This window comes from Westerdykella ornata (genome assembly GCF_010094085.1).
Source record: "Westerdykella ornata strain CBS 379.55 unplaced genomic scaffold EI97scaffold_5, whole genome shotgun sequence".
NCBI classification, from domain to species: domain Eukaryota; kingdom Fungi; phylum Ascomycota; class Dothideomycetes; order Pleosporales; family Sporormiaceae; genus Westerdykella; species Westerdykella ornata.
In genome coordinates, this window is record NW_022986855.1 from 902033 (window position 1) to 926708 (window position 24676).

Genomic DNA, 24676 nt, shown 5'->3' on the forward strand with positions numbered 1-24676 from the left:
AGAGCACTCAGCCGTCCTCCATTCGCATCCTCCAACACCCCTACCCAAACACGACAGGGCTGCAGCATCCAAGCCTGCGCTCACCACCGCCAGAGCGGTACGCATACGCCACGCACACGCCCGCTTTCCAGCCTTCAAGCCCCTCCACCCGTCACCATAGCGCCCTCTTCCTCTCCTCTTTCTCCTCCTCCTCCTCCCCCATCCGGCGCCGAACCGGACGTCTCCCCCCAGGTTGAACGCACTCACACGAAACACTTCACCCTTCAGCACCTCCGAGCCCTCAAGCGCAAAGCCAAAGTCAGGCTGAAAGGCGGCCTCAAGACGAGCCTGCCGCCCTCCTCCACCATGTCGGGTGCCCCGCTCGCCGTGCCCGCCTCGCCCGCCAGTTCCTCGAAGCGCTCGCGCAGCAGGGACAGCTCGGCCGCATCGCGTGCGTCGTCGACGTTGGCATATACACCTGCGGGGAATACGCCGGCGCAGACTCCGATGGCGAGTGCGCCCAGCTTGGTGATACCGGCGACGGGGCCAGGAAGTAGCGCTGGGGGGCCGGATGGACAGGATCCGACGCCGTATCCGGCGTTTTTGAGACTGAGCAAAGCAGGCAGGTAGTCTAAGACCTTTGGTCTGATATTGGAGGGGCCGTTGACTAACTTTGGTCGTAGATGTCCATGTCAAGATGGCGGATTTGGAGTGGGACCATAGGCAGAAGTTGCAGCAGGGAAGTCAGAAACATATATTACAGCAGCAGAGGCAGCGGCAGAGCGAGGAGGAGGGGGAATCGCAGCAGGGACAGGAGCCGGAGCAGCCAGAGATATCGCCATACACGCGGTGTAGCGGTGAGGAGGTCGCGAGCCGGAACCGCTATGTGAATGTCGATCCATACGAGCTGAACCGCGTGCGGTTAAAGGTCCCGGAAGGCTGCAGCGATTACATCAATGCAAGCCCGATTTTGCTGAAGTCGACGCGGTCGGGGAGGGTAACGCGATTCATCGCTACGCAGGTGAGGCGTTGTCATTCGAATCCCACAATGAAAAGGGCATGAGCAAGGTGACTGACACGAAATCCAGGGCCCCAAACAAGACCTCGTCTCCCACTTCTGGCGTATGATCTGGCAAGAAACGCGCTCTCCCGCAACCATCGTCATGCTCACCCGCACCCACGAAGCGGGGCGTGAAAAATGCTACCCCTACTACCCGCTCGCCAGCTCCCACTCCCAGTCCGCTTCCCCTGAATCCTCCTCCTCGTCAACGTCACAATCGCAATCGCAGTCGCAGTCGCAATCACCGTCCACAGAGATCTCGCTCTACAACAACGACTTTGGCGACGATCTCGCCCTCGCCGTCCGCCTCGTCGAGTTTACCGAGCACGAAGAAGCACGCGCGGAGGTGAGAGAATTGGCGCTTATCAAGCATCACTTCGATGAGGAGAAGAGTTGTTGGACGTATGAAGGAGGCGAGACGAAGAAGGTGTGGCATTTGCTGTTCGAAGGGTGGCCCGATTTCTCGGTTCCCGAGGGAAGGGATAGAAAGGCGTTGGTCGAGCTGGTGAGGATGAGTAGGGTGGTCAACGGGGAGGATGATGAGAACGGACAAGAAGATGAGGCATCACAGGGAAATCCGCGAGTCGTCCACTGCAGCGCCGGCGTAGGTCGCAGCGGCACGTTCATCGCGCTTGACTGGCTGCTTCGAGAGTTGGAAGAAGGTGCGTTGGACAAAGTCGACGAGGGGTATGATCCCGTAGTCGAGGTGGTGCAGGAGTTGAGGAGGCAGCGGATGATGATGGTGCAGGGAGAGGCGCAGCTGGGGTTCCTGTATGAGGTGCTCAGGGAGGAGTGGAGGGAGAGGTGGATAAGGATGAATCCGGAGGAGGCGGATAGGTTGGGGTTGAAGGGGAGGGAGGAGGGAGAGGAGCCGGAGAGGAAGAAAGTCCGGCAGGAAGAGGAGGAGGTTGGTGAGGAGCAGCCTGGGGATGAGGACGAGGCGGCCGAGAGGAAGGCTGAGGAGGTGGAGGAGGAGGCGGAGAGGGAGGAGAGGGAACGACAGGATGAGGCTACGGATGGAGCGAGTTAGGTGTGCGGCTTTCTGGTTTCGAGGGTTTCGATGACAGCAATGGTCGGACCCCTTTTTTGTTTAAGGGGTACTGACTACAAAGGCGTACGGAGGGGTTTGTAGGTATGGTACCTTGGTATATCAGCGTGCGGTATTGTTATTGGTCACGGGCACCATATATATCATTCCATCATTCACATTTATCGAGTTGATATGTCCTCTTCAACACAGTACGTAGCAGACCTAGTCATTGGATGATTTTCAACACAGTGCTATCCCCATACGAATCACCCTAATCATCCAACTCGGCCCCAAAATCTACCAACCGCACCTTCCGCGCCTCCCTAGGATGCAATTTCGCCACGCCCGCTCGAACCAGAAACCTCACGGCCGCAGTCTCCCTCTCAACCTCGAAATACGCTTTTCCACCCCCTGGTCCGACTAACGTGGCGAATAAGGATTCGATGAGGGAACGCATTTCCTGATCGGCTGCTTCGGCTTCAGTGATATGCGCGTCATCGACCGCAGCGTTGTTTCCCCATATTTGGTCGATTTTGAGTTGCCGCGAGCGTTCCGATGGTGCTTTCGAGGTAGATTTGGCTCTCCCTTTCTTCGTAAAGCCGGCGGCCAGAGTCTCGTCCTGCACGTCCAACATATCCCCTACAACCGGCCCGCCTAGCGCTTCGGCAGCCAGCATCGGAGACAGGATTTCGGTGATGAAGAGCTGCAGATCGTCCCCTAGTAATCTGATCTTCTCATCGTAAGTGGCCTTTTGGGCTCTTTTGGCGGCTATGAGGTCGTTGGCAAGCTGAGTGGGGGACTTCTCTGACTGTTCTTCATGATCAATTTGCAGCTTTGCGATTCGAGAGGTTATCGTCGTAGTGATAAGATTGGCATCGTGGAGGTTCTGCTCTTCGGTGCGGAGGAGGGAGGAGGTTGTTGATAATTGTGACTCTGTGGCGGAGATTGCGTCTTTCGTCCCTTGCACGTTCTGCTGCAGCGAGCGGGTTGTGAGCAAGGTGGGGAGGACGGAATCTTTCTCCGGCAAGAAGGTGGCTGTGGGTTTTAGACTCGTGTAAGCACGCTTGAGGGTGCGGAGCTGTTTAAGCCGCTGGCGGGGGTCTGAGGAAGCAAAGGCAAGACTGGCTGAAGAATTGGTGCCGTTGAATTTCGCCCGGAGCTGGGATATACAGGTTAGTATTTGCCAGGTAGGTGGAGCATATGAAATGTGGTGGACTCCATTTAAGACAACGGAGGCTGGGAAAAGAAAACGAATCCATATAGGAATAGGACATCCCCAGATTACATACGTTCTCTAGAGCAGCTTGTTGTTGCTCTATCTGGTCTTGGAGCTCCTTGATGGTTGCTTCCAGACGCGCTGACGTGCGGGACGCGTCCAGGTCCATTTGAGATTCGTAGAGTTGGCGGGATTTGATCGCATGATTGCGGATGTGCGCGAGGGTAGTGAGGGATTGGGATTGGGATTCTGCCATAATGACCTGTATGGTTACGCGCAGATGGTCGATTTCAGCTTGAGATATGTGGTGTTTTCGATGAGTGAAAGCAGTGTCCAACGTATATGGCGGTAGCAGGAAGCGTCCACACGGGTTGTCAATATGATTACTTTTTAATCGTCTGATAATTCTCTTCTTCTTTTTATGTTTTAGTGATTGAGTCAATCATGTTCAGAACGTAGAGTGGGAACCACGATCCACGTGACGGTTCATGCCAAGCCGCTAACAAATGTCCACCTATTCTTCTCGAACACCTCCAGCTTCCAGTTCGCCTCCCTCCTTCCACACCACGCCAACTTCATCCCCACCACCCACAAGACCTTCCCCCTCACTTCCCTTCCACTCCTTCCATCACATCGCTGAAGGTATCTGGGAGGCTCGCACCTGCCGTCCTTTCTGAGACGACGGCTTTTTCCCTGCAAGGTTTGACGGGCGAGCTTTCCTTGGGCCCTCTCCCTCCGCTCAACCTCTTAATCACCGACTTCACCGCCCCCGGCACTCCCGTTACCTCCACTAAGCTCTACACCGCATCCTGCATCCTGCATCCCGCATCCCGTATCCCGCACTCAATCCCAAGACACGCTGCACAATCGAACCTTCACTCTCGCACCCCACGTTCACCTAGCCTGCATCTATCAAGCTCCCGACGACCCTGCCTCACGCTTTCCTCCACCCAGACTCCTATCCCGTCGCCAGCACCAGCACGTTTTCTTTGACAGCCCCCGCTGTAAATAATCTGGAGAACAAATCGAAATCAGTTCATACACCAGTCCGCTGCTGAGCCATCTAAAGACCGTGAAGAGCCCCCCTCCTGCTACAGAAACGACTAGTCGAGCTATCAACCATGTCTGCGTCACCTACCAGTGCAGCAGCTCCATCCACCAAGCGGCCTTTGGAAGAGCCGTCTTCCCCTGCTGGCCCCAATGACCAACCCGATGCCAAGCGTCCTGCTCTCGACAACATGGTGAAGGATCAGCACGCCGCCGAAGAATCCGCTGAGCCGGTGGAGGCGGAAGCCAACGCCACTGACGCCAATGCTGAAGCGAAGCCAGAGGGCAACGCCGAGTTTGAGGTTGCATACCAGAACGGCCATAAGGAGGGCGAAGCCGATACCGTGGTCCCGGACGCCCCAGCTCCAGCCCAGATTGAGACCCAACCCATTGAATCCACTTCCGGTGCCACCGGACGCCCTGTTTCCCATTCCCAGCACCAACACCAGGACGAGTCCAACTGGCTTCACCTCCGTGCCGTCATCAGCACGAGCGAGGCGGCTACCATTATCGGAAAGGGAGGTGAGAATGTTACCCAGATCCGACGTCTCTCTGGTGCCAAGTGCACCGTCAGTGATTACTCACGTGGTGCGGTCGAACGCATCTTGACAGTGAGCGGTCAGGTCGATGCTGTTTCAAAGGTAATATACATTTCTCGTTTATGTTCTGCCATCACACATTAAAATGGAAACTGACCACAGTCGTCGTATTCAAATGCTGGTTGCGGCGAAATCCTTGGTCCATTCTTGCTGACCTAACAGGCATTCGGGCTCATCGTCCGCACCCTCAACCAAGAGGACATCGAGTCTCCTTCTACGTCTGCTTCCAAGTCTTATCCGATGCGTCTTCTCATCCCCCACATTCTGATTGGATCCATCATCGGCAAAGGCGGTGTCCGCATTCGAGAAATCCAGGATGCGTCCAACGCCAAGCTCAATGCTTCGGACACTATGCTGCCCAACTCGGGTGAGCGTTCGCTGGTCATCCTTGGTGTCGCTGATGCCATCCATATCGCCGTCTATTACGTTGCCCAGACATTGGTCGAGCAATTGACGGAGCGCTTTGGTGGCCCAGCTGCCTCCCAGTACGCCACTCGAAGCGGAGTTGCCGCTAATGTTGTTCCCGGCGGCATGTCTGTTCAGCCCTACGTTCCTCAGCCTGCCGGTGGTCAGTATGGTCCCCCAAGCCATTTCCGCGGCCGCGCCGACCATGGTGTGCAGCGGGCTTCCGCACCCCATTATGGCGCTCCGTACATGCATGGGCAACCTGCTCATCAAGCACCGATTCAACCGAACATACCTTACGGAACGGCTTCGCCTGGTCGTGGCCCTTATGGAGGAGCCGGTCCTGCAGTAGTCCCTGCAACATACGGTGGTCATCATGCCGCTGCCCCCGTCGCTCATGGTGCTGCCCCAGCTCAACCTGTGGGCATGCCCGGCCAGCCGCTTACACAGCAAATTTACATTCCGAACGATATGGTCGGGGCCATCATTGGCAAAGGTGGTGCGAAGATCAATGAAATCCGCACTCTGTCCGGTAGCGTGATCAAGATCAACGAGCCAACCGACAATAGCAACGAGCGCCTCGTTACCATCACTGGAACTCAGGAGTGCAACCAAATGGCGTTGTACATGCTCTATTCACGACTTGGTGCGTACTCAAACCCCTGGCAGCCTGTCATTCGTCTTGGCGTTCCGTACTAGGCTGATGCCGTGATGCAGAATCCGAGAAACACCGCATCTAGAATGCGCGGGGTCCTCTCCAATGCAGTAGTATGTCGACCGATATCCGAACTCAAAACCATCAATTGGCGTGATGGCGCTGTATGGGATGGTATTATCGCCTTTCTCTGTACGCTTCCTTAGGGCCTGGGGAGGTTTTATGGGTACTCAAGGACCGGCGTTTTCTGAGGTATTGCTTTCGCTAATATGGAGGGCCGATTTCCGGGCTTTGCGCGTTCTCTCGTAGCTAGCCTATCTAGATAGGACCGGCTGTGGGGATTTCAATCATATTGCAATAATATCATGATGGTGTACTGTGACTGTCACGGAATTTCAAACACTCCAGGTCTACCATCCACTATTTGTGCTATCTCACCTGAAAGGCTAGGACACCCACAACACTGCGCCTTTACTTATTTTCTGCGCTTCCTTAACGTCTGTAACTTCGTGAATATTTGCCAACCACGTGGAAGCAACTTAACCGGAATCTGTTCGTATGCTCAACTAGTCCATTCCTGCCCACGGGAATGCCTATCACATCCAGAGTTCATACAGTCAACGACCCATGAAAATGTCCCCACACCTCTCCGTCTCTTTATGTTCATGGTAAATCGCACACCTCGAACCCCTCCACGGTTTACAACTCTGCCACTTCCTCACCCTAACCTTCTTCTCCCTCGCGCCGTCTCCCGTCAAAGCCAGCGCGCTCCACGCCGCCACGGTATTATCCCCGGTCCGCCTCTCCTCACTTGCACTCCTAGTCCCCTCCCCAGGCGTCAACACCCCATCCAATAAACTTCCTCCACCTACCTCCTCCCCCCTCACCCAAACAAACCTCCCCGGACTCCCATCCTCCCATCCCGCCATCCCCACCCCCTCCCCGACGCACCTGGCACATCACCCCACCCCACAATCCTCACACCTCACACTCGCACACCTCGGCCGCACCACCGTCCTACACCCCTCACACGCCTGCGTCGTCGCCCACGCGGCAGGGAACCACATGACCAACCTATGTCTCTGCACCGCCTGAGGCACCGGTTTCTTCAACAGCACGACCAAGTCCCTTAGAAAGCCGGCATGCCACCGATCCTCATGCTCGGCGAGCAACTTATCCGTCTTCTTGAACGCGAACAGGTCGAGCACCAGCGCTCTGAGGGGCGACGAGGAGCGCACGGCATCGCTGTAGAGAATCCGCGTATCGCTGGGCGTCAGCACGCTGTTGGTGCGGTCCGCCAGCTCGGCAATCGTGTCGACGACTTGGTTCCGGAGTCCCTCGAAGCATAATCGGTCGGCTACGATCCACAGGTGGAGCAGCGTGTAGTACGCGGGTTTCCCGTCCTTGAAGGGCAGAGGAGTGATGGAGCCCGTGTAGAGCCACGAGACGAGGAGTTCGAAGATGGGGACGTCGATGTCCGGGAGCGTGATGCTGTTGGTGGCGGATTCGAGGAAGGGGCCTAGCAGGGAGGCGCGGAAGTAGGGGGATTGCGAGGTCAGGAGGTGCGTGTGCAGGAGGAAGCGGGTGGGTTTTGGGCCGATGAGGAGCTCCGTGGTGGTGGCGAAGGCGGAGGCGTGGGTTCTGAGTTGGTGTCAGTTTCAAGGTTGCTTCTCAGGGGCCCGGGAGGAAGTGTGGGAGGTGCTACAGAAGATGGATGGATGTCTCCCTTGCGTAGAGACGGGACAGGCTTACCTCAACTCTTTCGTCTGCACACCCGCCGCTGTATAAGGCGGAGGCAGCGACCGTGGAACCGGCGGTGCATTCTCACTTTCCCGTGCCATATTCATGCGTAACTCTTAGAATTCGTACACTTTCGTCGCAGTGTTCTTCAGTGTCCTGCAAAAGAGGCCCAGAACGACAGTTTCCACTCTGAACAGCCAAACGTAAAACGACCGGCAAACCTCAAACACGCAAGTTTCTCAAAGCCAACGATGGTAGTTTCCGACGATGCAATGGCAATTCCTCCACTCTGGAGCCCCATGTGGGAGAGCGCCTCTAACGGGTTATGAGAAGCTCCAGGGTAGCCCCGAAAGCGGAAAATGGTTGGGCGACGAACAAGTTCCGGACTGCATGTCTCCAAGGGAATTTCCAGATCCGTTCTTCGAAAGCGTGCTGCTAAGGATGCTCGCAGCGCACCTGGCGGCGTTTCTCTTTTGGTGCGGCGATGTACCAGATTTGGGGTTGGCTTGATTCGGCAAAGCAAACAGCATTCCGCATCCGGAGGTGGGAGACAAGCACTGATGGGCGACGAACGTGATGGCGGTCAAACCGTGATGGGACCATCGGAAAGCAAGGCACAAGTAGCACGGTGAGTTCTGGATATGGTTTTGAGTGGGAAAATGCCTCCGAGGCAATTTTGTGGTTAGGTATCTAGGCTTACAAGATTTACAACGTACAAAAACCCCATCAAAACGAGACCCTCCCCAACCCTTGGTATGCACGGCCGGAGACGCCACCTTGTACTAAACCTACAGGACAGTGAATACATTAGAAGAAAGAGTAGTTGCCAGTCATCTTGTCAGCGCACCGCCCTACTCCACGAACTTCTTCACACCTGGACTAGAGTTAGTGATTGAACCGCCTTCATATAGTAGTCCTAGACTTACTCTTCAACCACCTGACGTACTCCTTCTGCTCCTTGTGGTCGACGTAATCGGGAATGAAGAGAGCCAGGCGAGTGTTGATACCGCGCTCCTCAAGGTACTTCTCGAGCAGGATCTGGAGGTCCTCATCCAGGTTGGCAAAAGGAGGACCGGTGTAGAGTGCCTGCCGAGCCCAGTTCTGCTCCGCGGTCTGGGGATCCGCAAGCTCAGCGGAGGGGAAATGAGCGAGGTCTTCAATGACGAAGTCCCCGTCCTGAGCAGTGGCTTCGATGGCCAAAGAACCTTTGCCGGGGCGCTCGATGCGGATGCTCGCACGGACAGGGAAGCCTTGCTCATGGAGATCCTCGTCGTACTCATCATCCAACTCCTCGCGGTCGGCAGGCGCGACACGGTCCTCAGGAGCAATGCGGAAGTTTCCATCTCTCGTGTTGCCCTGGTTGATGGCGCCCTTGGTGTTGGCACCACCGGACTGGCCCTCGATGGAATCGTTATCGTACATAGCATCGTCCTCCATGTCCTCAGTTTCTTGCATGCTGTTGAGGTCGGCGGTAGTGAAGGTCACGCGGATCTTCTCGTCACCAAAAGTCCTGGTTAGGACAACGTCCTGCTGGCCCGGCTTATCTTCGATCTAGTTCAGTAAGCATTAGTGTCCCATTTTGGAGATGATGGGTATGTCCCACCTGGAAGGGGCTGCTCTCTAGATACTCCTTGATGTTGGCGGAAAGATCCTCATCCTCCTTCATGTCCTCCTCGAGGAGGATCTCGGACTGGAGTTTCGCGACGAGCTCCTCCTGAACTGAGCCCACATTAGCTACCACTCTTGAGCTTCCCGCAAAGTTGTCCTACCTTCACTCTCTTGCCTCCTTACGGCGGAGATGTGGAAAGAAGCTGTGAGGCGGGGAGCCGTTGGCATCCATGATGGCTGTTGGAAACCTACGGCTTGTCTGAGAAGGGAGGGTTGCGGGCGCACTGCGCGGGAGGAAATACGGGCAACCCGTGGAACGGAGCGAGCAAAGCTTCGGAGGGCAAGCATTGTGGATGAAGAGAATGAAGGCACGTAGGGATTGAAGTTTGGAAGTGATGCCCTCTGATGATTTCTCGGAGCATTCAATGTTCGACTTTTCGTGCACGGACCATCCAAGCTCTCCAGGACGCCTTCTGTTCGTGCTTGAGCGGTTTCGTCAGAGTCACGTGCCTGGGCGTTCTCAATCACAACTCCAATTTCTTGAGGCCAGCCAGCCGGGATAGAGTCACTTCATCCCCATAATAAATTCAGCGTACTCTGCTTTTGCCGCGCACATATACCCATCGCGAAGACAATGCGATAGCCCCGAATTAGACCATTTGAAGGAAATCAATCCCAATGGCGGCCGCAACGACGGAAAAGAAGAAGGTACTCGCTGCGCACGCGATGTGTTTCTCTTCACGGTCACTGATGCATCGTAGCCGAGTGCTATGCGCTCAGTCTTAGCTGGTGCACTGGCTGGAGCCGTAGAGATTTGTAATTGGCGAATCCACATCGTAAACCATTTCAAAATGCTAATTGTGCAATCCAGCAATAACATATCCCGCCGAATGTTTGTCCTCTGTAACCAAGCTCGTACATCCCGGTTTTCCTGACTTTTGGCACAGTCGCAAAGACACGATCACAACTTAATCGCCGGTTAGGGGAAGGGAAGAAGCTGCCATGGCCTCCGTTCGGGAGAGAATGGTATGCCGGGTGTACAACGTTGATTATTGGGAACGCCCTCAAGGCTGGAATCCGTATGATCCTGGAGAACACGATTGGCGCCGAATCTTTGAGCTGATAGTCTATGAAGGATTTGTGGCATTCGACACGTACAAGGCCATGCTCGCCGACGAAAACGGCAAAGTGTCGGGACCAGGAAACGTGATAGCAGGTTTCGGAGCCGGAGCTACAGAGTCATTACTGGCAGTGACGCCTTTCGAGAGTATCAAGACTCAACTGCAAGAATTCCCTCCCCTTTGATATTTCTCTACACTTTCTGATAGCCGTTCAGGATCGACGACCGCAAGTCGGGCAAACCTAGAATGTATGGCTTCATCCACGGCTCCAAAATCATAGCGCAAGAGAAGGGCATTCGCGGCTTCTTTCAAGGCTTCGTCCCTACGACAGCACGCCAGGCCGCGAACTCTGCCGTACGCTTCTCCAGCTATACGACACTGAAACAACTAGCACAATCGTACGTTAAGCCGGGCGAGAAGTTGGGGGCTGTGAGCACCTTCGCTCTGGGAGGGATGGCGGGCATCATAACGGTGTATGCTACTATGCCCCTGGATACGGTGAAGACGCGGTAAGTGCCGAACCTGATAAAAGCACTCGAAAAGCACAGGGGACAAGAAATCCCACTTCGTCCTTCCAATGGACAATTGTCTGCATCATAACGCTCGTTCCCATTCTAACCCATCAGCATCAGCAACCCCTTCTTCTACTATCCACCAGTATCACCAATCTGTTTCATAACCGCTCCACACACAATCACGCCCTACGCACTGGTAACACTCCCAATCCACCCAACACTAACATCACCACAGCATGCAATCCATCGAAGCACGCGCTGTGTACAAAAACAGCTTCCACGCCTTCGCCAAAATCTTCAAGGAGGAAGGGCTTCTTGTCTTCTGGTCCGGCGCCCTGCCCCGCTTAGGCCGCCTCATTCTAAGCGGCGGCATCGTATTCACCATGTACGTCTCGCGTCTTGAGTTCCCCTGTCATCATGCATTTTTTCGACGTCTTCCGTATGCATTCCATCACCCCCGCCCCTTGCCCCCAAACCGTTCTATCTCACATTCTCTTTGTCCGGGCTTCCTGCATGCATACGCCACATGTCGCAGCTCCCATACCTTTCCCTCTCCTACCCCCGTGGCTTTTCCCTTTCTGACTCAGCCCACCACCACAACCAAATGCCTGCTAACGCCACCCCGCCAGGTACGAGAAGTCCATGGAATTTTTCGACCGTATCGATCCTCAGGGTCGGTACATCTAATCCTCACACCCAAACATCAACTCTATTGCCGCTATTCCCGCAAATCACGCGTGAAACTCTGCACTGCCACCGTGACGATGCAGACACTTGCCTTCATCTGTCCAAACGCTTTCTGGACGAACTAAGTCGCCGAACACTTGTCAGCGTGTTGCTTGGATGCGTCCAAGCGTACGCTTCTCCCCTTTACCCCTCCCGCTCTGCCTACGCTTCGGCTCCCTCTTCCCATTCCTCTGGGCACACGTACGCAGTAGCCATGTGGCTGTCTCCAAATCACCTACCCTGGGAGCAGCCACATCGGCATCCCCGAACGCAATCAAGTCTCAAAAGTGTCTATGTAATGAGGCTGTCTTGGAGAAGCCCAAGGCTTGCTTGGGTGGAAACGACCGAACTAGGTAGACGCGTGCCCCCCCCGGAGCGGTGGGAAGTGCCTGCATACCCAAGAGCAATGGTGCTGGGTGCTGTATCATATCATGTATACATCTACAGCGAGTCGAGCAATATACCTGGGTGGATAGAGCAACAAGAGCAAGCAAACATTAGCGGGTGGATGAAACCCGCGTCCTCCCTCTTCACATACCGCCAACATAACCCAGCGACAATACCACAAAGAGATCCAGCCCTTGCAGAACAAGCTCAATAATCGCTGGAAACGCAGTCATCACTATATCACGCCCGTCCTAATAAGAATCCCAATGCAAACCAGATACGCGCTCACCGCCCAGACCTTCTGCCACCTCTCAATCTCACCTGTCCCTTTTACTTCACCGGCATTTACCCAACACAGCCACCTCTATCATGCCGCATGCCATCCCATCCCCTCTCATCCCAATCCAGGTCCCCAGCCCGCAATCGTAATCCCCTACCTACTCTGCCTCGCCAAAGATTTCCACAAGCAGAAAGGCGTACCCGGTTTATAAACTCCGATAGACAAGGTCGCGTATGACCAGCACCGGGGAAATGCTCTAACTCGACCGTGCACTTTCCATCATGACATATGCTCCAGCGTAAACCAAGGCAGAATCTTCAATCCTCTCACAGCGATCCACACACACCGGTCGCTATTCTACATGGGGGAATGCATCCCCTCTTCCCCGCTGACATCCAGCATGTCCAAAGATATGCATCGCCTGATCACAGTTCGCACCCCCTCTCTTCGTATCCTCGACCGTCAGAGAAATAATCCTCCTACCTGCAGCCCAGCGCAACCTGCATGCATGCACCCCCATGCGCCCTTCCCGTCTGATGCGAGATATACATTACACTTCTCGCCTAAGCTTCCCCATCGAGCCAGTCGTACCTTTCGGGTAGTCTGCCGTAGGATTCGACTACTCCAATTCGCCAGCCTGCCCATCTCTAGGCGACCATTGCAGCTGCAGGTCCGCCGTCGATAATTGCGGGAACGTGTACGGTGGTATCATGATGTTGGACGATATTTCGGCGGCGCCAAACAGGGCGTCCCATTCGTTCTAATGGCCACGCGAGACCATGGTTAGTATGGATATATAATGCTTGAATGCGGTTATACGAAGACGACTTATTTAGAATTGAAGTGGTACGAGATGTGCAGCAAGAATAGGGTTATTTGAATCTATTGGCAGAGAGGCAGGAAGGGGTATTGAACAAAATAAAACATATGCGTGAAGTCTAATGATAGTGATAAGGAGAGACATGGCGGTAGTGTTCATGATCATGATGGTAGTGGTGGTAATCGTGATGCGAAGAATGGCTACTCACCCAGTCAATCTCCGGCATAGTGTCCATAGGACTGCCCCCACTAGCCTGGGCATGAGCATGCATTGTGGCACTGCTACCATTTGGATCCATGCTCTGGTGCAGCGGGGGCATACTCATTGTCACACTTGGCTGACCAGGAGGAAAGCCGGTAAAGCCATGTGCATCAGTGGCAGTGCTGGACATCGCACCGCTAGTGTCTGCGCCTGAGAGCCCAAAGGGGGCGCCATATTCTGCTTGGGCTATTTGTCCCAAGTTGCCTAGGTGTGGTGATGTATGCTGCGGTTGCTGGAGGCTCTGCTGATGAGGTTGGTAGTGGGACGGTGAGCCACCGCTGCTGATACTGAACGAGCTCGTACCTGAATGTACAGATGAGCTTCGATTTCCACGGTCCACTGTTCCATCCCCCTCGTGCTGTGTGTGATCGCCTCCAGGAAATTGCCGTCGACCCACATGCTCCATTCTTGCCGGAGCACGAAATCGTCGCGCGGACTGATAGGCTCTGGTTCTCTCAACCAATTCTTCGAGCACCATGCGGAGCTTTTCCGCATTAGATAGCGTGGATGGTAGGCCAAAGACGAAGTCCAGACATCGCCAGACACGTGCTTCGACGACTGGGTCTCGTTCCTTTGCATAGACTTCCGAAAGGAGGAGCAGTGCGGTGTGGTACTGGTGTAGAGCACCAATGTACCAAGCCCAATCAGCCAACGCAGGCGTTTCCTCGATTGTCATACTGTTCTCCAATGTTCTGAGTGCTGTTGAGATGGTGAGCTGGCGGAGGCGCTCCGGCATGAGCCTATGCTCATTAGAAGCGAACTTTTGCAATATCATGATATACATCCGGCACGAAAGGATGCCGTAGATTTCCATTGCCAACACGTGAAGCGGATGACTCTTATTCAACAGCGGAAGCCATTTCCGTTCCATGGCTTGACAAAAATTCTGGATTTTGGAAAGCAAAGCCGTTAACGTGGTTTTCTTCGCTTCCAATCTTGGTCTGTCGACCCAGAGTTGGCGTTGCATTTCGTTGCACTCGAATCGCATCCGTGTAATGGTCATGTCTGTGAAGTAGACTCGATCCTCGGTGATCTCAACGCCGCTCTCCAGGTCAACATCGTCGACATTGAGCGGAAATTTAGTATCGTGTTCGTCGCGCCTGATCTGTGGACGTGGCCCGGTGGACTCGCAGGTGCGGATGTCGAGGAAGCAGATCTGATGCCATATCAGGCGACGGACATGAATTTCGACCGGATCGGATGTGTAAAAGGATGGGTCACGGTGGAGGCCCATACATTCAGCCAAGCGTATGCATGTGCCAACTAGTGCGCTATGGGCACGAGAAACTTCGGCGCGACATAGTGGTATCTGTTGAATGTCAGGAATTGAAGACGCCAAGGGTTCAAACGCGGCTTGGTTCAATCATGCATGTGAGAAGAAGGTCAGAGGGTTTTCAACCTACCAAGTACATCACAAAAGCTTGGATTGTTTCCAATTTGGTCGTGCGAAGAAAATTGGCTCTTGCTAAAGCCGCCTCTGTTCCCAGCTTGAAGTTCTCTACGAAGTCGGTCTTCGCGACGCCGAAGTCAGCATGGAGTTTTTCCTCGGACATGCTGATGACGGAGGAGAGCAGGGCAGCAAAAAGGACAGCCTGGAAAGATGCTCTGGGCTCCACGCCAGCCGCAATGTCAGTCCAGAACCTGTCATAGTGTCTTTCGAATGATGGACGGTGCACAGTGCGAGCGATGACATGGACAGCCTTCCAGTAGTGGTCCATCAACCTGTCTACCAAACCCTGCGAGGGGAGGTATGTTGTAAGCGACGTCTTGTGGATGCCAGGAGCAAAGAAGAAGCCCGACGATGGCGCTACGTAATCGCGACTTGGGGCCATCCACTGCTCTTGAGATTGCGCCGCGAAGGGATTTTGAGCATGCTTTCTGTGGAGTGCTTGGAGGCCTTGAGCGAGCTGCGAGCATATATGTAAGCCACTTGCACCTTAACGTGCCGGATGTAAATACCTCTTCAGAGAATCTCGGCCTCACAAAGCCTCCGATTCTCTCTGTGACCCTGAGTCTTCCCATCGAGATGCCGAGATCTACGACATCGTCGTTGCCTTCCTCTTCATAATAGGCGCAATCTTCGACGGCCAGTGACGTGGGTTCGAGGCCCTTCACATCTTCATCGTCCTCCTGGTCGCTGGCAGAGTCCCCTTGTCCCGGAAGAGGGGTGGACACTAGCACTCCCAGAGTTGAAGGTGACTTGCTTTGACCCGTGCTTCTGCGGGCGACGTCTTCCTCCAGTGTCTTTTCGAGCATGCCCATCTTCTCCTTGACTTCGGCAAGCTTAGCCTGACCGGCCGCGTCCAGAGCCGGGGTGATGAAGAGGCAGTCTCGGGAGAACTTCTCGCAATTCGTACATGGTTGCTGCTTGTCGCACCTGAGCTTCCGACGGCGGCATTCCAAACAGGAGGTAATCAGACGGTTCCTCCGGCGGATGCGGGGCTGTTCTCTGTGCTTCGTCTTCTCGCCCGTGGCAGAAGGTGGACGAGGGGACGAAGCTCCCGGATGCGGGGAAGAAGGTTGAAGAGGTTGGGACATGACTGTTGAGTGCGTCAACCTCGTCAGGAAGGGAAACTGCAACGCGTGTGAGGAGGAAGTGACGGAAGATGTGAGCAGTTGAACAACAGACATAAAAACAGCCGATGACGTGCAAAGGACGAATAACATATAATAGCGGCGAATGTAAAGGGTTTTCGGTCCGCCAATGATGGGATACAAAGATAAAGATTGGTGATGGTGATTCCTGATGGTGGTACTGGCAGCGTGTCCGGGGATACTCTATCCTGGTAAGCATATATACAACCGACAAGGTCAGTACCTGTCCCAATTGGCCATGCCCTCCCGCTGAACCACTTACCGCAGTCGAAACAGGAGAGGATTCCCTGGACCAGGGCATGCAGTTACAGTGTCGTTCTCGAGGTTCTCTCTGTGGACCAAGCGTTCTGTTCATCGACCATCTGGCCCCCCCTCGTCCCAACACGCTGTAGACGACAAAACCTCCTGGGGACGGACCACCAAAAGGCTTGTCGGCCACGGGCGGCTAGCCGAGGACTTCAGAGCCTCTTCTGACGTCTGCTCATGGCTCTCAGCTGCCTATTCCGTCGCCTGTTGCGCTTGATTTCTGATCTGCTGTAGCTGGAACGTCCTGGGAACAGTCGAGGAGGAATGCCAGTGCTCCGCCTTCGACGCTCTGCGGTATTTGGCCACTCACAGTTGCGAGTACATGTACGTCGTACGAATGTGATAGACAACCGTTCGTGGACGGGTTCCCCGGTTCCCAAGGGTTTGCACGGCTAAGCAAACTTGCAGATGAAGTGGGATTCTCTTGGCCTGGTCCTCCAGTCAGCGCGGACCCGTACCTCGTCTCAGCCCTACAACGAGCCATCTTCTGCACAGAGCCCAAAAGAGGTTGGCAGATCGGAGGCATTGCGATCCCCCAGCTATCGAATGCTTGGTGGGTTTTCTCTACTAAGCATGGAGCCGCCAAAGCCAGAATGGACCTCACTGCGAGCGATCCGTGCTCTCACAGCTCGTCTCACCTGGTTCCCCCTCTCGTAAGACGTTCGACAACGCGCCGTTGCACAGGCACGAAGCCCTCCTCAGGTGTGTTGCTCTGTGTTCAATGGATGGGAAACTCTCGATGAATATCCGGTTGCTTTCAAGCGCAGGCACCGACACTCTACAGAATCGGTAACCCATCCACCCCAGAGTCCAAAAGTAATCACTGCTCAGCCACCTTTTCAATATCAACGACTCTGTACTACTAGCCGGACATTTTCCTGCACCGCGACCACCCAGGTTCGAGCGCTACAGGCGGCAACGCCCATAGGTTCCGTCATGTAGGGAGCAGGATCAAACCACGCACAGGACGACGGGCCCTTGCTTCATCTACCGCCTCTTCTCATCCTGCCGGGGATGTGCCGTATACGATGACGGTGCAGCTGGCTCCTACCGATACACGTTGTCTTCACTCAGCAAGTTGCGCAGATGCTCCACCAGTAGCCAGACGAAGATGATCACTGTAGTAGAGACACCACACCGCTCAGACCGCCCTCGTTAGAACACTAGAAACGGCCCCTTGTCCTGCACAAGGCGTATATCGCATTCTAGAAGGGGACGCGACTTGATGGTTTGGAATAAGCATTTCTGCTGTAACAGGATCATGGCAGCTTCAGGAGCATCTCAGCAATTCCGCTTCGTTGTCGACATCTAGTGGCCAAACGTTTCCTGCACACCTGGAATCACCTGGGAAGCCACAGTGCGAGGTTGCGGTTGCATGATATCTATCCGGACATGTTTGCAACTGAAAGGGCCGTGTATACACAGGAAGGCGAATTTATACACGAGGGCTTTGAGGGGTCGCTCTCTACCCCGCCTCTTACCGGTGCAAGGAGGAGCTTTCCCCGCCGCTCATTGAATTGCATCACTACACCACATCTTCATTTTTCCTAACTCTCCTAACTACTAAACTCCTGTACACTTCTTCGCTCACTGTCAGGCAAGCCCAGGTGTCACATACATCCCGCTTCTAGCACAACCAAGCAACTTCCGTTTCGTCTCATTCAACTGCTGGTCTCCGCCATAACTGCCACACAATGTCCACGCAAGACGAACGGCAAGGCCAAACCTTAGAACTCGTCTCCGTCCCCCTCAAACACGGCTTCGACCTCACCCAAGGCGAGGGCCTCGAAATCCTGCGCAAGTGCCAGAACATCATCTCGTCACAACCCGGGTGCAAGGCGCTCTTCTGGGGCCGCCGGATCGAGCACCCGGACATTGTGCAACTCGTCGTGGGTACGTTTGCGAAAACACAAAAAGAACACAAACCAGAACTCTAACACTTTCTCCTTCTTAGAATGGGACGACATCTCTTCCCACAAACGCTTCCAGTCCTCCCCGCCCTACGGCCCCTTCAGGCAAGCCCTCACCCCGATCCTCTCCGCCCCCCTCAAAATCCACCACATCCTCATCCCGCCCTCCTCCACCCCTTACACCATCCCCCTCTGCGCCCCCGTCACCGAGTGCCTCGCGCTCTACTTCTCCCCCTCGTCCCCGCACCTCGACACCTTCCTCGCAAACAACTGGGCGTCCTTTTCCTCGGCGCTGCAGGCGGAAGCACCGGAGTCGAAGGGGATAACGGGCGGGTGGGCGATTGAGAAGACGGTGGCGAGCGAGCGGATGGGGGCGGAGGGGGAGGCCGGGCCCGCGAGGGAGTTTGGCGGGTTCATCGGGTGGGAGAGCGTCGAGGATCATATGGCGTTTCGGTCGCGCAAGGGGTTTGAGGGGGTGGTGGCGCATTTGAGGGATGGGCCTGAGGATTTGGAGATGTGGCATGTGAGGTTTGAAAGGTTTAAGTGAAACTGGAGTGTGGAATGGGGAGGAGGGGAAGATGGGAGAGAAGGGGCGAGCGTGTGGTGGAGTGGTTACTGTAGTTTTGGGAGTATGATACCTATGTAGTACCCATGGGAGGAAGTCTGTCTATATGACTTTTCGAGAGTCGACTGTTGAGGATGAAGGGGCAGACAGACTTCCAGCGTTCGCCGTCTACCGGTCGTTGCTTGCACCTGCCTCGCTGCATGTATCCGAGCACATCTTCACCATATCAATGACCGATCTCCAATCGGGACCTGCAACCTTGACCATATTGCCATTCACTTCCCAGATACTGAATGAAATTTGGAAATCTCGAGGTACCCAATGTTCTGCTAGACATGCATTCCGTGCCGTCCGACGCCTTCTATCAAGATGAAAACATGCCAACGGAGATTTTCCAACGAATCCTCGTCTCCGATAGCTGTACTCCTCTTTTTCGAGAGCAGGTTTTGTATCGTAAGCCAATGGGAGAACACCTCAACTCCTGGTGCCTGCGCCTATACTCCCATTTTCCATACGAATGAACCCCTACGCAAAACCAGGTTTGATACCCTATTTTCAATAGCGATGCAGAAACCTGAAGGCGCAATAACCCCAATATCTAGGTGCCCGCCTCTTCCGGATCGACATCCAAGTTCCAGTCAATCTCGGATCCCTCGCCATAGCGCTTGACGAGCCACTCGTTCGTCTTCTTGAAATGTCCACAGTCAAACTAAAGCCATGGTTAGCAACAGTCTCAGCTACCAGAGCACAAGATAGCATACCCATCCTCGACTCGCACTCAACGGGCTCGGATGCACACTCTTCAGGATACTGTGTCTCTCCGGGTCAACGCCCTTGACCCTCTGCTCGGCCGGCTTTCCCCAGGCCAGAAACACTACACCCCGCGTCCTGACCTTGGCGACCGTCTCAATCACTTTCTGCGTCAGCAGCTCCCAGCCTTTCCCCGCGTGGCTGTTGGCCTCGCCTCTGCGGACTGTGAGACAGGTATTCAGCAGGAGGACACCGCGGTCTGCCCATGGAGTGAGGAGGCCTCCCTTGTTGGGCGGCGGCGAGAAGGAAGGGTAGTCCTTCTTGAGGGCGATGTAGATGTTTCGGAGGGAGGGTGGTGCCGGAGTGGGCGGGAGGACGGAGAAGGCGAGGCCGTGAGCTTGGTTAGGGCCGTGGTAAGGGTCTTGGCCCAGTATGACGGCTTTGACTGTGTTGAGCGGTGTGTGCCGCGACCTGATATGGATGTTAGGAGTGTCACTGAAGAGGGAGCGAGGCTACACACCAGCTATAGACATGGTCCATGGGTGGATACACAGTCTTCCCGCTCTCGAGCTCCTTCTTCAGGAAGCGCTTCAGGTCGAGGAACCGGGGCGAGACCAGCACGTCCTTGAGATGCGGGAGCCAGCTCTCGTGCAGCGTGTCGATCTCGAGCTTCAGCAGTTCCTTATGCTCGTCGCTGAGCTTCGCGACCCAGGCGTCCTTGTCGAAGTTGGCGGCCGCTGTGGTGAGGGTAGTGGTGCCGTTGGTAGTGGAGGTTGAGGTGGAGCCGGGGATGGCGGCGAAGAAGGAGGTGATGGTTGCGTTGGGTTTGGGTTTCTTGGAGGCATCGGCGGCGAGGGCGGCGGCTTTGCGTTTGAGCGACATGGTGAGTGGGTGTTGCTCAATTGGTGAGGGTTGGATAGGGGAATTGGAATACGCGTGGAGGTGAGCTCCCAGGCAACAGACGCGTCGAGAAGCTTGGGCCAGCGGACGCGGTGATTGGAGATCAATTGATGTCAGAGCCGGAGAGCTCGCGTGGGTTGGAAGACGCAAGGAACCGTCAGACGACTCACAATTCTCGTAAGTGGCATTTCAAATGACGTCCACTCTCACGCTCTTTTGGCTCTTTTCCCAATATTTGCTCATTCTCGTCCAGGGTCACCCATTCGCGATTGCTTTTCCGAGTGACAGAATCCCATCACGTGACTGACTACGCGTTTCCTCTGTCGGAATGACATCACGGCAGCGGTGGATCGGCCTCTGCTAGGGAGAAGCCATGTGTGCGGGACCGGGGAAGCCGGTGTGAGCGGCAGAATTGTCGAATGGGAAGGAAGATCGACGGAGAAGCTGCCGTTGGGAGTCGGTTTGCGAGTGTCACCAAGGGCTTGTCGTGCTTTGCGCCTTTGTCAGGAGGACGTCACTATTGCGGTGGACGGAGAGAAGGCATGACCCAGGAGAGGATATAAGAGGGAGAGATTTCCTCTGCCTTGGAGTTCTGCATCTCTTCCAATTCACATTCAATCTTCCCACAAAGCAAACTCACCACTTGACGAATACTACACCCAACTCAATCAATCCATCTACAAGTACAGCTCAGACCATCAACATGGCATCTAACAACCCCGGGAACTTTGCCAACCGACCCAAGGAGGAGGTCCGCGAGATCGCAGCCAAGGGAGGGCATGCCTCTCACGGCGGAGGTCGCAGCGGCGGCAATGGTGACAGCCACAACGACTCCAGCGCCGGGGTGAGCCTTTCCTTACCACAGGCATTCACGATGAGCTGGACAGCTGACAATTGCTCAGGGACAGCCTGGCCGCAACCCCGACGGAACCTTCACCAAGGGCAGCCAAGTGGCCTCTGAGCTTGGGGCTATCGGCGGACACCACTCTCACGGAGGAGGCAATGCGAGCAACCACAATGACGACTCGGGCTTTGGAGGCACGTCTGGCGGGGCCTCGCACCCTGGTGTAAGTGTTAAACACAATTCTTTAACGATGGGGACTTGGGGGATTGGGCTAACTCGATGGCAGCGTAACCCCGACGGCACCTTCACCAAGGGCAGCGAGGAGGCGTCTAGGCTGGGGCATATTGGAGGAAGCAAGTAGACTGTTTGGAGGAGCATGTCGCTCACAAACGACAGTGCCGACTCTTTGAGGGAGGAAACTTGAAGGGCGGGCTGTGCAGTTACGACTTACGAGTATGAAGGTCACCATGGTGCTTTGATAGCGGCCAATGAATCAGAGTCAGCGATTCTTTCCATGTTCCAACTCTTGCCCGTGTTCTGATGTCGTGAATTGGCTCTTCTTTCGTGTTCTGCACAGGTGTTGTCGAAACTACTGTGTACTATACTTGTAGTACTGACTTTCCCATGGTGCTGACTAAACTCGCTCCGATTGGAAACCCGCCATTCCGGTCGGGACTTGTCTGGGGCCCCGCGCCGTCGCCGCTCACCCGCTGGTCAGAAGCGGAAGCTTCCAAGGTTCCAACCAAAAAGTCCCAGCAATGTGGGTGCGACGGGCCGATTCAGAGGTTAGAGTTTAGTCTTACCGTGTGCTAAATCAATCGTCCCGTCGTTGCTAAAAACGATACAACAAATGATAATAAACAACTGCACTTGATGCAAGAGAGGGAGAGGCAAGGAAACGGGTTGGGGGAAATCGAGAGGAATTGCACTTCCGTCTCTCCCCGCGCGCGGCCTTTTTTTTCTCAAACCCTCTAAGCGAGGCCTGCTCTGCTCGATGGAGTTAGCGGAGCTGCGAGTGCGCTGGATCACGCTGGATCACGCTGGACGGGGCCTTGTCCGAACCCTGGCACTGGGTGGATGGGTGCAGGTGCACTGCTTCCGTCACCCGTTGCTGGATGTGAGCCTTGCACTCCTACCCGCCCACCGGGTCCTACTTTGTTTCCGAGCGAGACATTCATCACGACCACCACCACGACGAAGACGAAGAATCAAATCTCGACACGACTTATTCTGGACTCGACTGCCGGCTGTGTGTGACGACGAGCGACGGTTACTGTGGCGTTGCTGAAGAAGGAGAAGAAGAAGAATAAGAAGGCCAACGAGAAAGGCGCAAGAAGAAAAAAGGAAGAGAGGGTACGATAGAGTTCGCCGCTGCCTCTCAGCCGTCAGTATCGCTCACACCTCCAAATCACCGACACCTCTCTTGAGTTCAAGTCGACATTCCTCTTCCCTCTGACCTCTCGCTTCGCTCTCGCAAGGCTGGCCGCCAGCTTCCCCAGCGTCGCTTCCCTTCTGCTTCCGGTTCCGCTGCTCGCCCCTCCCTCCCATGCCCTCCACCACCGCCACCGCCTCGTCCTCGTCCTCCTCCGCCGCCGCCGCCGCCGCCCAACCTACCCACCCGGGCGCAATGGCACTGGGTATCCCCATTCCCCAGCGGGATGCGAGTCCGAGTCCGAGTCCGGTGTCTTCGGTCGACGGCCTGAGCCCGAGGAGTATCATTGAGCCTGATGTACGTGCTTTTGCTCTTGCCATTACCGGTTGCTGCTGGAATACAATAACACTATAGAAGAAGGAGTGGCTAATTGTTGACTGTAGAGTGATCCCTCGGATGGCGCCGAGAGCTGTGGCACGTACGTCTCCCGTCTCTCCTGCTATCCTGCGGAGGAAGACGACCTATGTATGTCAAAGCGATGGCAAATGCTGATATAAGGACAGGAGCACAAGGTCTGTGAATCAGAGCATCTTCGACTTTGTCTGCGAGAATGGGAGGACCTATCATCGCTATCAGGCTGGCTGTAAGTATCATGTGCTTGCCTCTTGAAGGTTGAGACGTGCAATGCTAATGTGGGAGATAGCATATTTGTTTCCGAATGATCAGGTACTTTGCACCTTCCTCACGGCCGTCGACGGACGTCACGCTAATGCGCATATTGACAGTCTGAAAACGAACGGTTGGACCTGCAGTACGAGATCCTCAAGGTGCTGCTCAAAGGCAGGAACTACTTTGCGCCGTTGAAGGATCCGAGGAAGATCCTGGATATAGGAACAGGGACGGGAAAGTGGGCGATTGAGATGGGTATGTGAAATATAGCCCAATGGCACTTGGGAATCTGAGAAGCTGACTTGATTAGGGAATGCATTTCCCAAGGCAGAGGTAGGCAGAGAGTCGAGTGCACGTGTGCTTGGTTAACGAAACGTAGGTCACGGGAACGGATCTCTCTCCCATTCAACCTGAATGGTAAGTACCTCGAACCTGCCATACTCCAAGATTCTAACATCTCTAGGGTCCCCAACAACGTCAAATTCGTCATCGACGACGCCAACGAGGAAGACTGGATGCTCGACCCCATGGACTACATCCACACCCGCGTCATGCTCGGCTGCTTCGAGGACTTCCGCGAAATCATCGCAAAGGCCTACCGCCACCTCAAACCCGGCGGCTGGATGGAATCCCAGGAATACATGCCTACCGTTTACTGCGACGACGGCACAATGTCCCCCGACTATGCCTTCGCCGAGTGGACCCAGACCCAGGACCGCGCCGCCATGAATCTCGGAAAGCCCCTGCGCATCGCGAATAAACTGAAAAGATGGTATGAGCAAGCCGGGTTTGTCGACGTGCACGAGGAGGTCTTCAAGCTGCCGATCAATTCCTGGCCCAAGGATCCGCAGTTCAAGATGCTGGGGCGGTTCAGCGAGACGAATCTGCTGGATGGGCTGCAGGCATTCAGTTTGCAGCTTTTCCAGAAGGGCTTGCATTGGACCAAGGAGGAGATTGAGGTCTATCTGGTGCACGTGCGCAAGGCGCTGAGCGACCGGAATGTGCATGCGTATCACAAGATGTGAGTCGTCCTTTTCTGCATGCCGCGGTTTCATTTCACTTGAATCTCGCTGATATGGATCCAGATATGTCGTCTGGGGCCGCAAGCCATTCGACCATGAACTGGGCGTTCCCAGCCCGCCGAACTATCCCCCACCGCCACCGCCGAGAGAGTAACGACGAGAAGCTGGACACGCATAGGCATGAGCAAACATGCACCTGCATCACGATCGAAACGAATCTCCTTAGCATACCCGTCAGCGGCAGTCTCACGCTTGAGCATTTCTGGAAGGCAGCATAGCAGGAACTGAGCGAGT

At 55.0% G+C, this 24676-nt stretch overlaps 13 protein-coding genes across 13 annotated transcripts; 7 read left to right on the forward strand and 6 right to left on the reverse strand.

Moving 5' to 3' along the window:
* The first annotated feature begins 49 nt into the window (after positions 1–49).
* On the forward strand, positions 50–2205 carry EI97DRAFT_254818 (phosphatases II). The gene is made up of 3 exons (XM_033794168.1): positions 50–601; positions 663–1000; positions 1068–2205. Exons 1-3 carry the CDS (start codon positions 346–348, stop codon positions 2067–2069), a joined length of 1596 nt encoding a protein of 531 aa, XP_033655985.1. The 5' UTR covers positions 50–345; the 3' UTR covers positions 2070–2205.
* Positions 2206–2235: 30 nt separating this feature from the next.
* On the reverse strand, positions 2236–3715 carry EI97DRAFT_465743 (uncharacterized protein). Its single transcript, XM_033801490.1, has 2 exons — positions 3359–3715; positions 2236–3228 (listed from the first exon to the last, which is right to left on the reverse strand). The coding sequence occupies exons 1-2, from the start codon at positions 3539–3541 to the stop codon at positions 2341–2343; spliced, it is 1071 nt and encodes a 356-aa protein (XP_033655986.1). The 5' UTR covers positions 3542–3715; the 3' UTR covers positions 2236–2340.
* A 691-nt stretch (positions 3716–4406) lies between these two features.
* EI97DRAFT_373344 (eukaryotic type KH-domain (KH-domain type I)) lies at positions 4407–6076 on the forward strand (the record flags this gene model as incomplete). The annotated part of the gene is made up of 3 exons (XM_033795398.1): positions 4407–4973; positions 5094–5982; positions 6054–6076. 3 exons carry the CDS (start codon positions 4407–4409, stop codon positions 6074–6076), a joined length of 1479 nt encoding a protein of 492 aa, XP_033655987.1.
* Positions 6077–6488: 412 nt separating this feature from the next.
* Positions 6489–7027, reverse strand: EI97DRAFT_254972 (uncharacterized protein). The gene has a single exon (XM_033794170.1). It carries the CDS (start codon positions 6918–6920, stop codon positions 6609–6611), a length of 312 nt encoding a protein of 103 aa, XP_033655988.1. The 5' UTR covers positions 6921–7027; the 3' UTR covers positions 6489–6608.
* On the reverse strand, positions 6611–7832 carry EI97DRAFT_465745 (uncharacterized protein; the record flags this gene model as incomplete). Its single annotated transcript, XM_033801491.1, has 2 exons — positions 6611–7632; positions 7744–7832. 2 exons carry the CDS (start codon positions 7830–7832, stop codon positions 6951–6953), a joined length of 771 nt encoding a protein of 256 aa, XP_033655989.1. The 3' UTR covers positions 6611–6950.
* A 548-nt stretch (positions 7833–8380) lies between these two features.
* On the reverse strand, positions 8381–9687 carry EI97DRAFT_465746 (mitochondrial glyco protein; the record flags this gene model as incomplete). Its single annotated transcript, XM_033801492.1, has 4 exons — positions 8381–8605; positions 8658–9282; positions 9335–9450; positions 9501–9687. 4 exons carry the CDS (start codon positions 9685–9687, stop codon positions 8583–8585), a joined length of 951 nt encoding a protein of 316 aa, XP_033655990.1. The 3' UTR covers positions 8381–8582.
* A 330-nt stretch (positions 9688–10017) lies between these two features.
* Positions 10018–11662, forward strand: EI97DRAFT_449097 (mitochondrial tricarboxylate transporter-like protein; the record flags this gene model as incomplete). Its single annotated transcript, XM_033800199.1, has 8 exons — positions 10018–10047; positions 10101–10155; positions 10211–10231; positions 10287–10418; positions 10475–10590; positions 10668–10969; positions 11211–11360; positions 11605–11662. The coding sequence occupies 8 exons, from the start codon at positions 10018–10020 to the stop codon at positions 11660–11662; spliced, it is 864 nt and encodes a 287-aa protein (XP_033655991.1).
* A 1505-nt stretch (positions 11663–13167) lies between these two features.
* Positions 13168–16420, reverse strand: EI97DRAFT_431673 (uncharacterized protein). Its single transcript, XM_033797992.1, has 5 exons — positions 16307–16420; positions 16079–16227; positions 15409–16024; positions 14853–15356; positions 13168–14758 (listed from the first exon to the last, which is right to left on the reverse strand). Exons 1-5 carry the CDS (start codon positions 16343–16345, stop codon positions 13307–13309), a joined length of 2760 nt encoding a protein of 919 aa, XP_033655992.1. The 5' UTR covers positions 16346–16420; the 3' UTR covers positions 13168–13306.
* Positions 16421–16758: 338 nt separating this feature from the next.
* On the forward strand, positions 16759–17007 carry EI97DRAFT_431674 (uncharacterized protein; the record flags this gene model as incomplete). The annotated part of the gene is made up of 1 exon (XM_033797993.1): positions 16759–17007. The coding sequence occupies one exon, from the start codon at positions 16759–16761 to the stop codon at positions 17005–17007; it is 249 nt and encodes an 82-aa protein (XP_033655993.1).
* A 1037-nt stretch (positions 17008–18044) lies between these two features.
* On the forward strand, positions 18045–18807 carry EI97DRAFT_456850 (uncharacterized protein; the record flags this gene model as incomplete). The annotated part of the gene is made up of 2 exons (XM_033800768.1): positions 18045–18243; positions 18305–18807. The coding sequence occupies 2 exons, from the start codon at positions 18045–18047 to the stop codon at positions 18805–18807; spliced, it is 702 nt and encodes a 233-aa protein (XP_033655994.1).
* A 577-nt stretch (positions 18808–19384) lies between these two features.
* Positions 19385–20817, reverse strand: EI97DRAFT_255141 (uracil-DNA glycosylase). Its single transcript, XM_033794171.1, has 3 exons — positions 20096–20817; positions 19587–20046; positions 19385–19534 (listed from the first exon to the last, which is right to left on the reverse strand). The coding sequence occupies exons 1-3, from the start codon at positions 20455–20457 to the stop codon at positions 19424–19426; spliced, it is 933 nt and encodes a 310-aa protein (XP_033655995.1). The 5' UTR covers positions 20458–20817; the 3' UTR covers positions 19385–19423.
* A 361-nt stretch (positions 20818–21178) lies between these two features.
* On the forward strand, positions 21179–21680 carry EI97DRAFT_456852 (uncharacterized protein; the record flags this gene model as incomplete). Its single annotated transcript, XM_033800769.1, has 3 exons — positions 21179–21319; positions 21378–21542; positions 21606–21680. 3 exons carry the CDS (start codon positions 21179–21181, stop codon positions 21678–21680), a joined length of 381 nt encoding a protein of 126 aa, XP_033655996.1.
* A 980-nt stretch (positions 21681–22660) lies between these two features.
* On the forward strand, positions 22661–24536 carry EI97DRAFT_486663 (S-adenosyl-L-methionine-dependent methyltransferase; the record flags this gene model as incomplete). The annotated part of the gene is made up of 8 exons (XM_033802166.1): positions 22661–23048; positions 23250–23334; positions 23395–23417; positions 23477–23615; positions 23671–23693; positions 23740–23777; positions 23824–24381; positions 24446–24536. Exons 1-8 carry the CDS (start codon positions 22866–22868, stop codon positions 24534–24536), a joined length of 1140 nt encoding a protein of 379 aa, XP_033655997.1. The 5' UTR covers positions 22661–22865.
* Positions 24537–24676: the final 140 nt, after the last annotated feature.

Bases quoted from the DNA above. Each gene is read 5' to 3' on its own strand.
- EI97DRAFT_254818 (XM_033794168.1), top strand. From the start codon at position 346: ATGTCGGGTGCCCCGCTCGCCGTGCCCGCCTCGCCCGCCAGTTCCTCG. The intron at 602-662 runs GCAGGTAGTCTA...CTTTGGTCGTAG, and splicing joins TTTGAGACTGAGCAAAGCAG to ATGTCCATGTCAAGATGGCG. The intron at 1,001-1,067 runs GTGAGGCGTTGT...CACGAAATCCAG, and splicing joins CGCGATTCATCGCTACGCAG to GGCCCCAAACAAGACCTCGT.
- EI97DRAFT_465743 (XM_033801490.1), bottom strand. From the start codon at position 3,541: ATGGCAGAATCCCAATCCCAATCCCTCACTACCCTCGCGCACATCCGC. The intron at 3,229-3,358 runs GTATGTAATCTG...TGTATATCCCAG, and splicing joins AACAAGCTGCTCTAGAGAAC to CTCCGGGCGAAATTCAACGG.
- EI97DRAFT_254972 (XM_033794170.1), bottom strand. From the start codon at position 6,920: ATGGCGGGATGGGAGGATGGGAGTCCGGGGAGGTTTGTTTGGGTGAGG.
- EI97DRAFT_431673 (XM_033797992.1), bottom strand. From the start codon at position 16,345: ATGCCCTGGTCCAGGGAATCCTCTCCTGTTTCGACTGCG. The intron at 16,025-16,078 runs GTCTGTTGTTCA...ACACGCGTTGCA, and splicing joins ACGTCATCGGCTGTTTTTAT to GTTTCCCTTCCTGACGAGGT. The intron at 14,759-14,852 runs GTAGGTTGAAAA...GACATTCAACAG, and splicing joins AAGCTTTTGTGATGTACTTG to ATACCACTATGTCGCGCCGA.
- EI97DRAFT_255141 (XM_033794171.1), bottom strand. From the start codon at position 20,457: ATGTCGCTCAAACGCAAAGCCGCCGCCCTCGCCGCCGATGCCTCCAAG. The intron at 20,047-20,095 runs GTGTGTAGCCTC...CATCCATATCAG, and splicing joins ATGGACCATGTCTATAGCTG to GTCGCGGCACACACCGCTCA. The intron at 19,535-19,586 runs GTATGCTATCTT...CCATGGCTTTAG, and splicing joins TGAGTGCGAGTCGAGGATGG to TTTGACTGTGGACATTTCAA.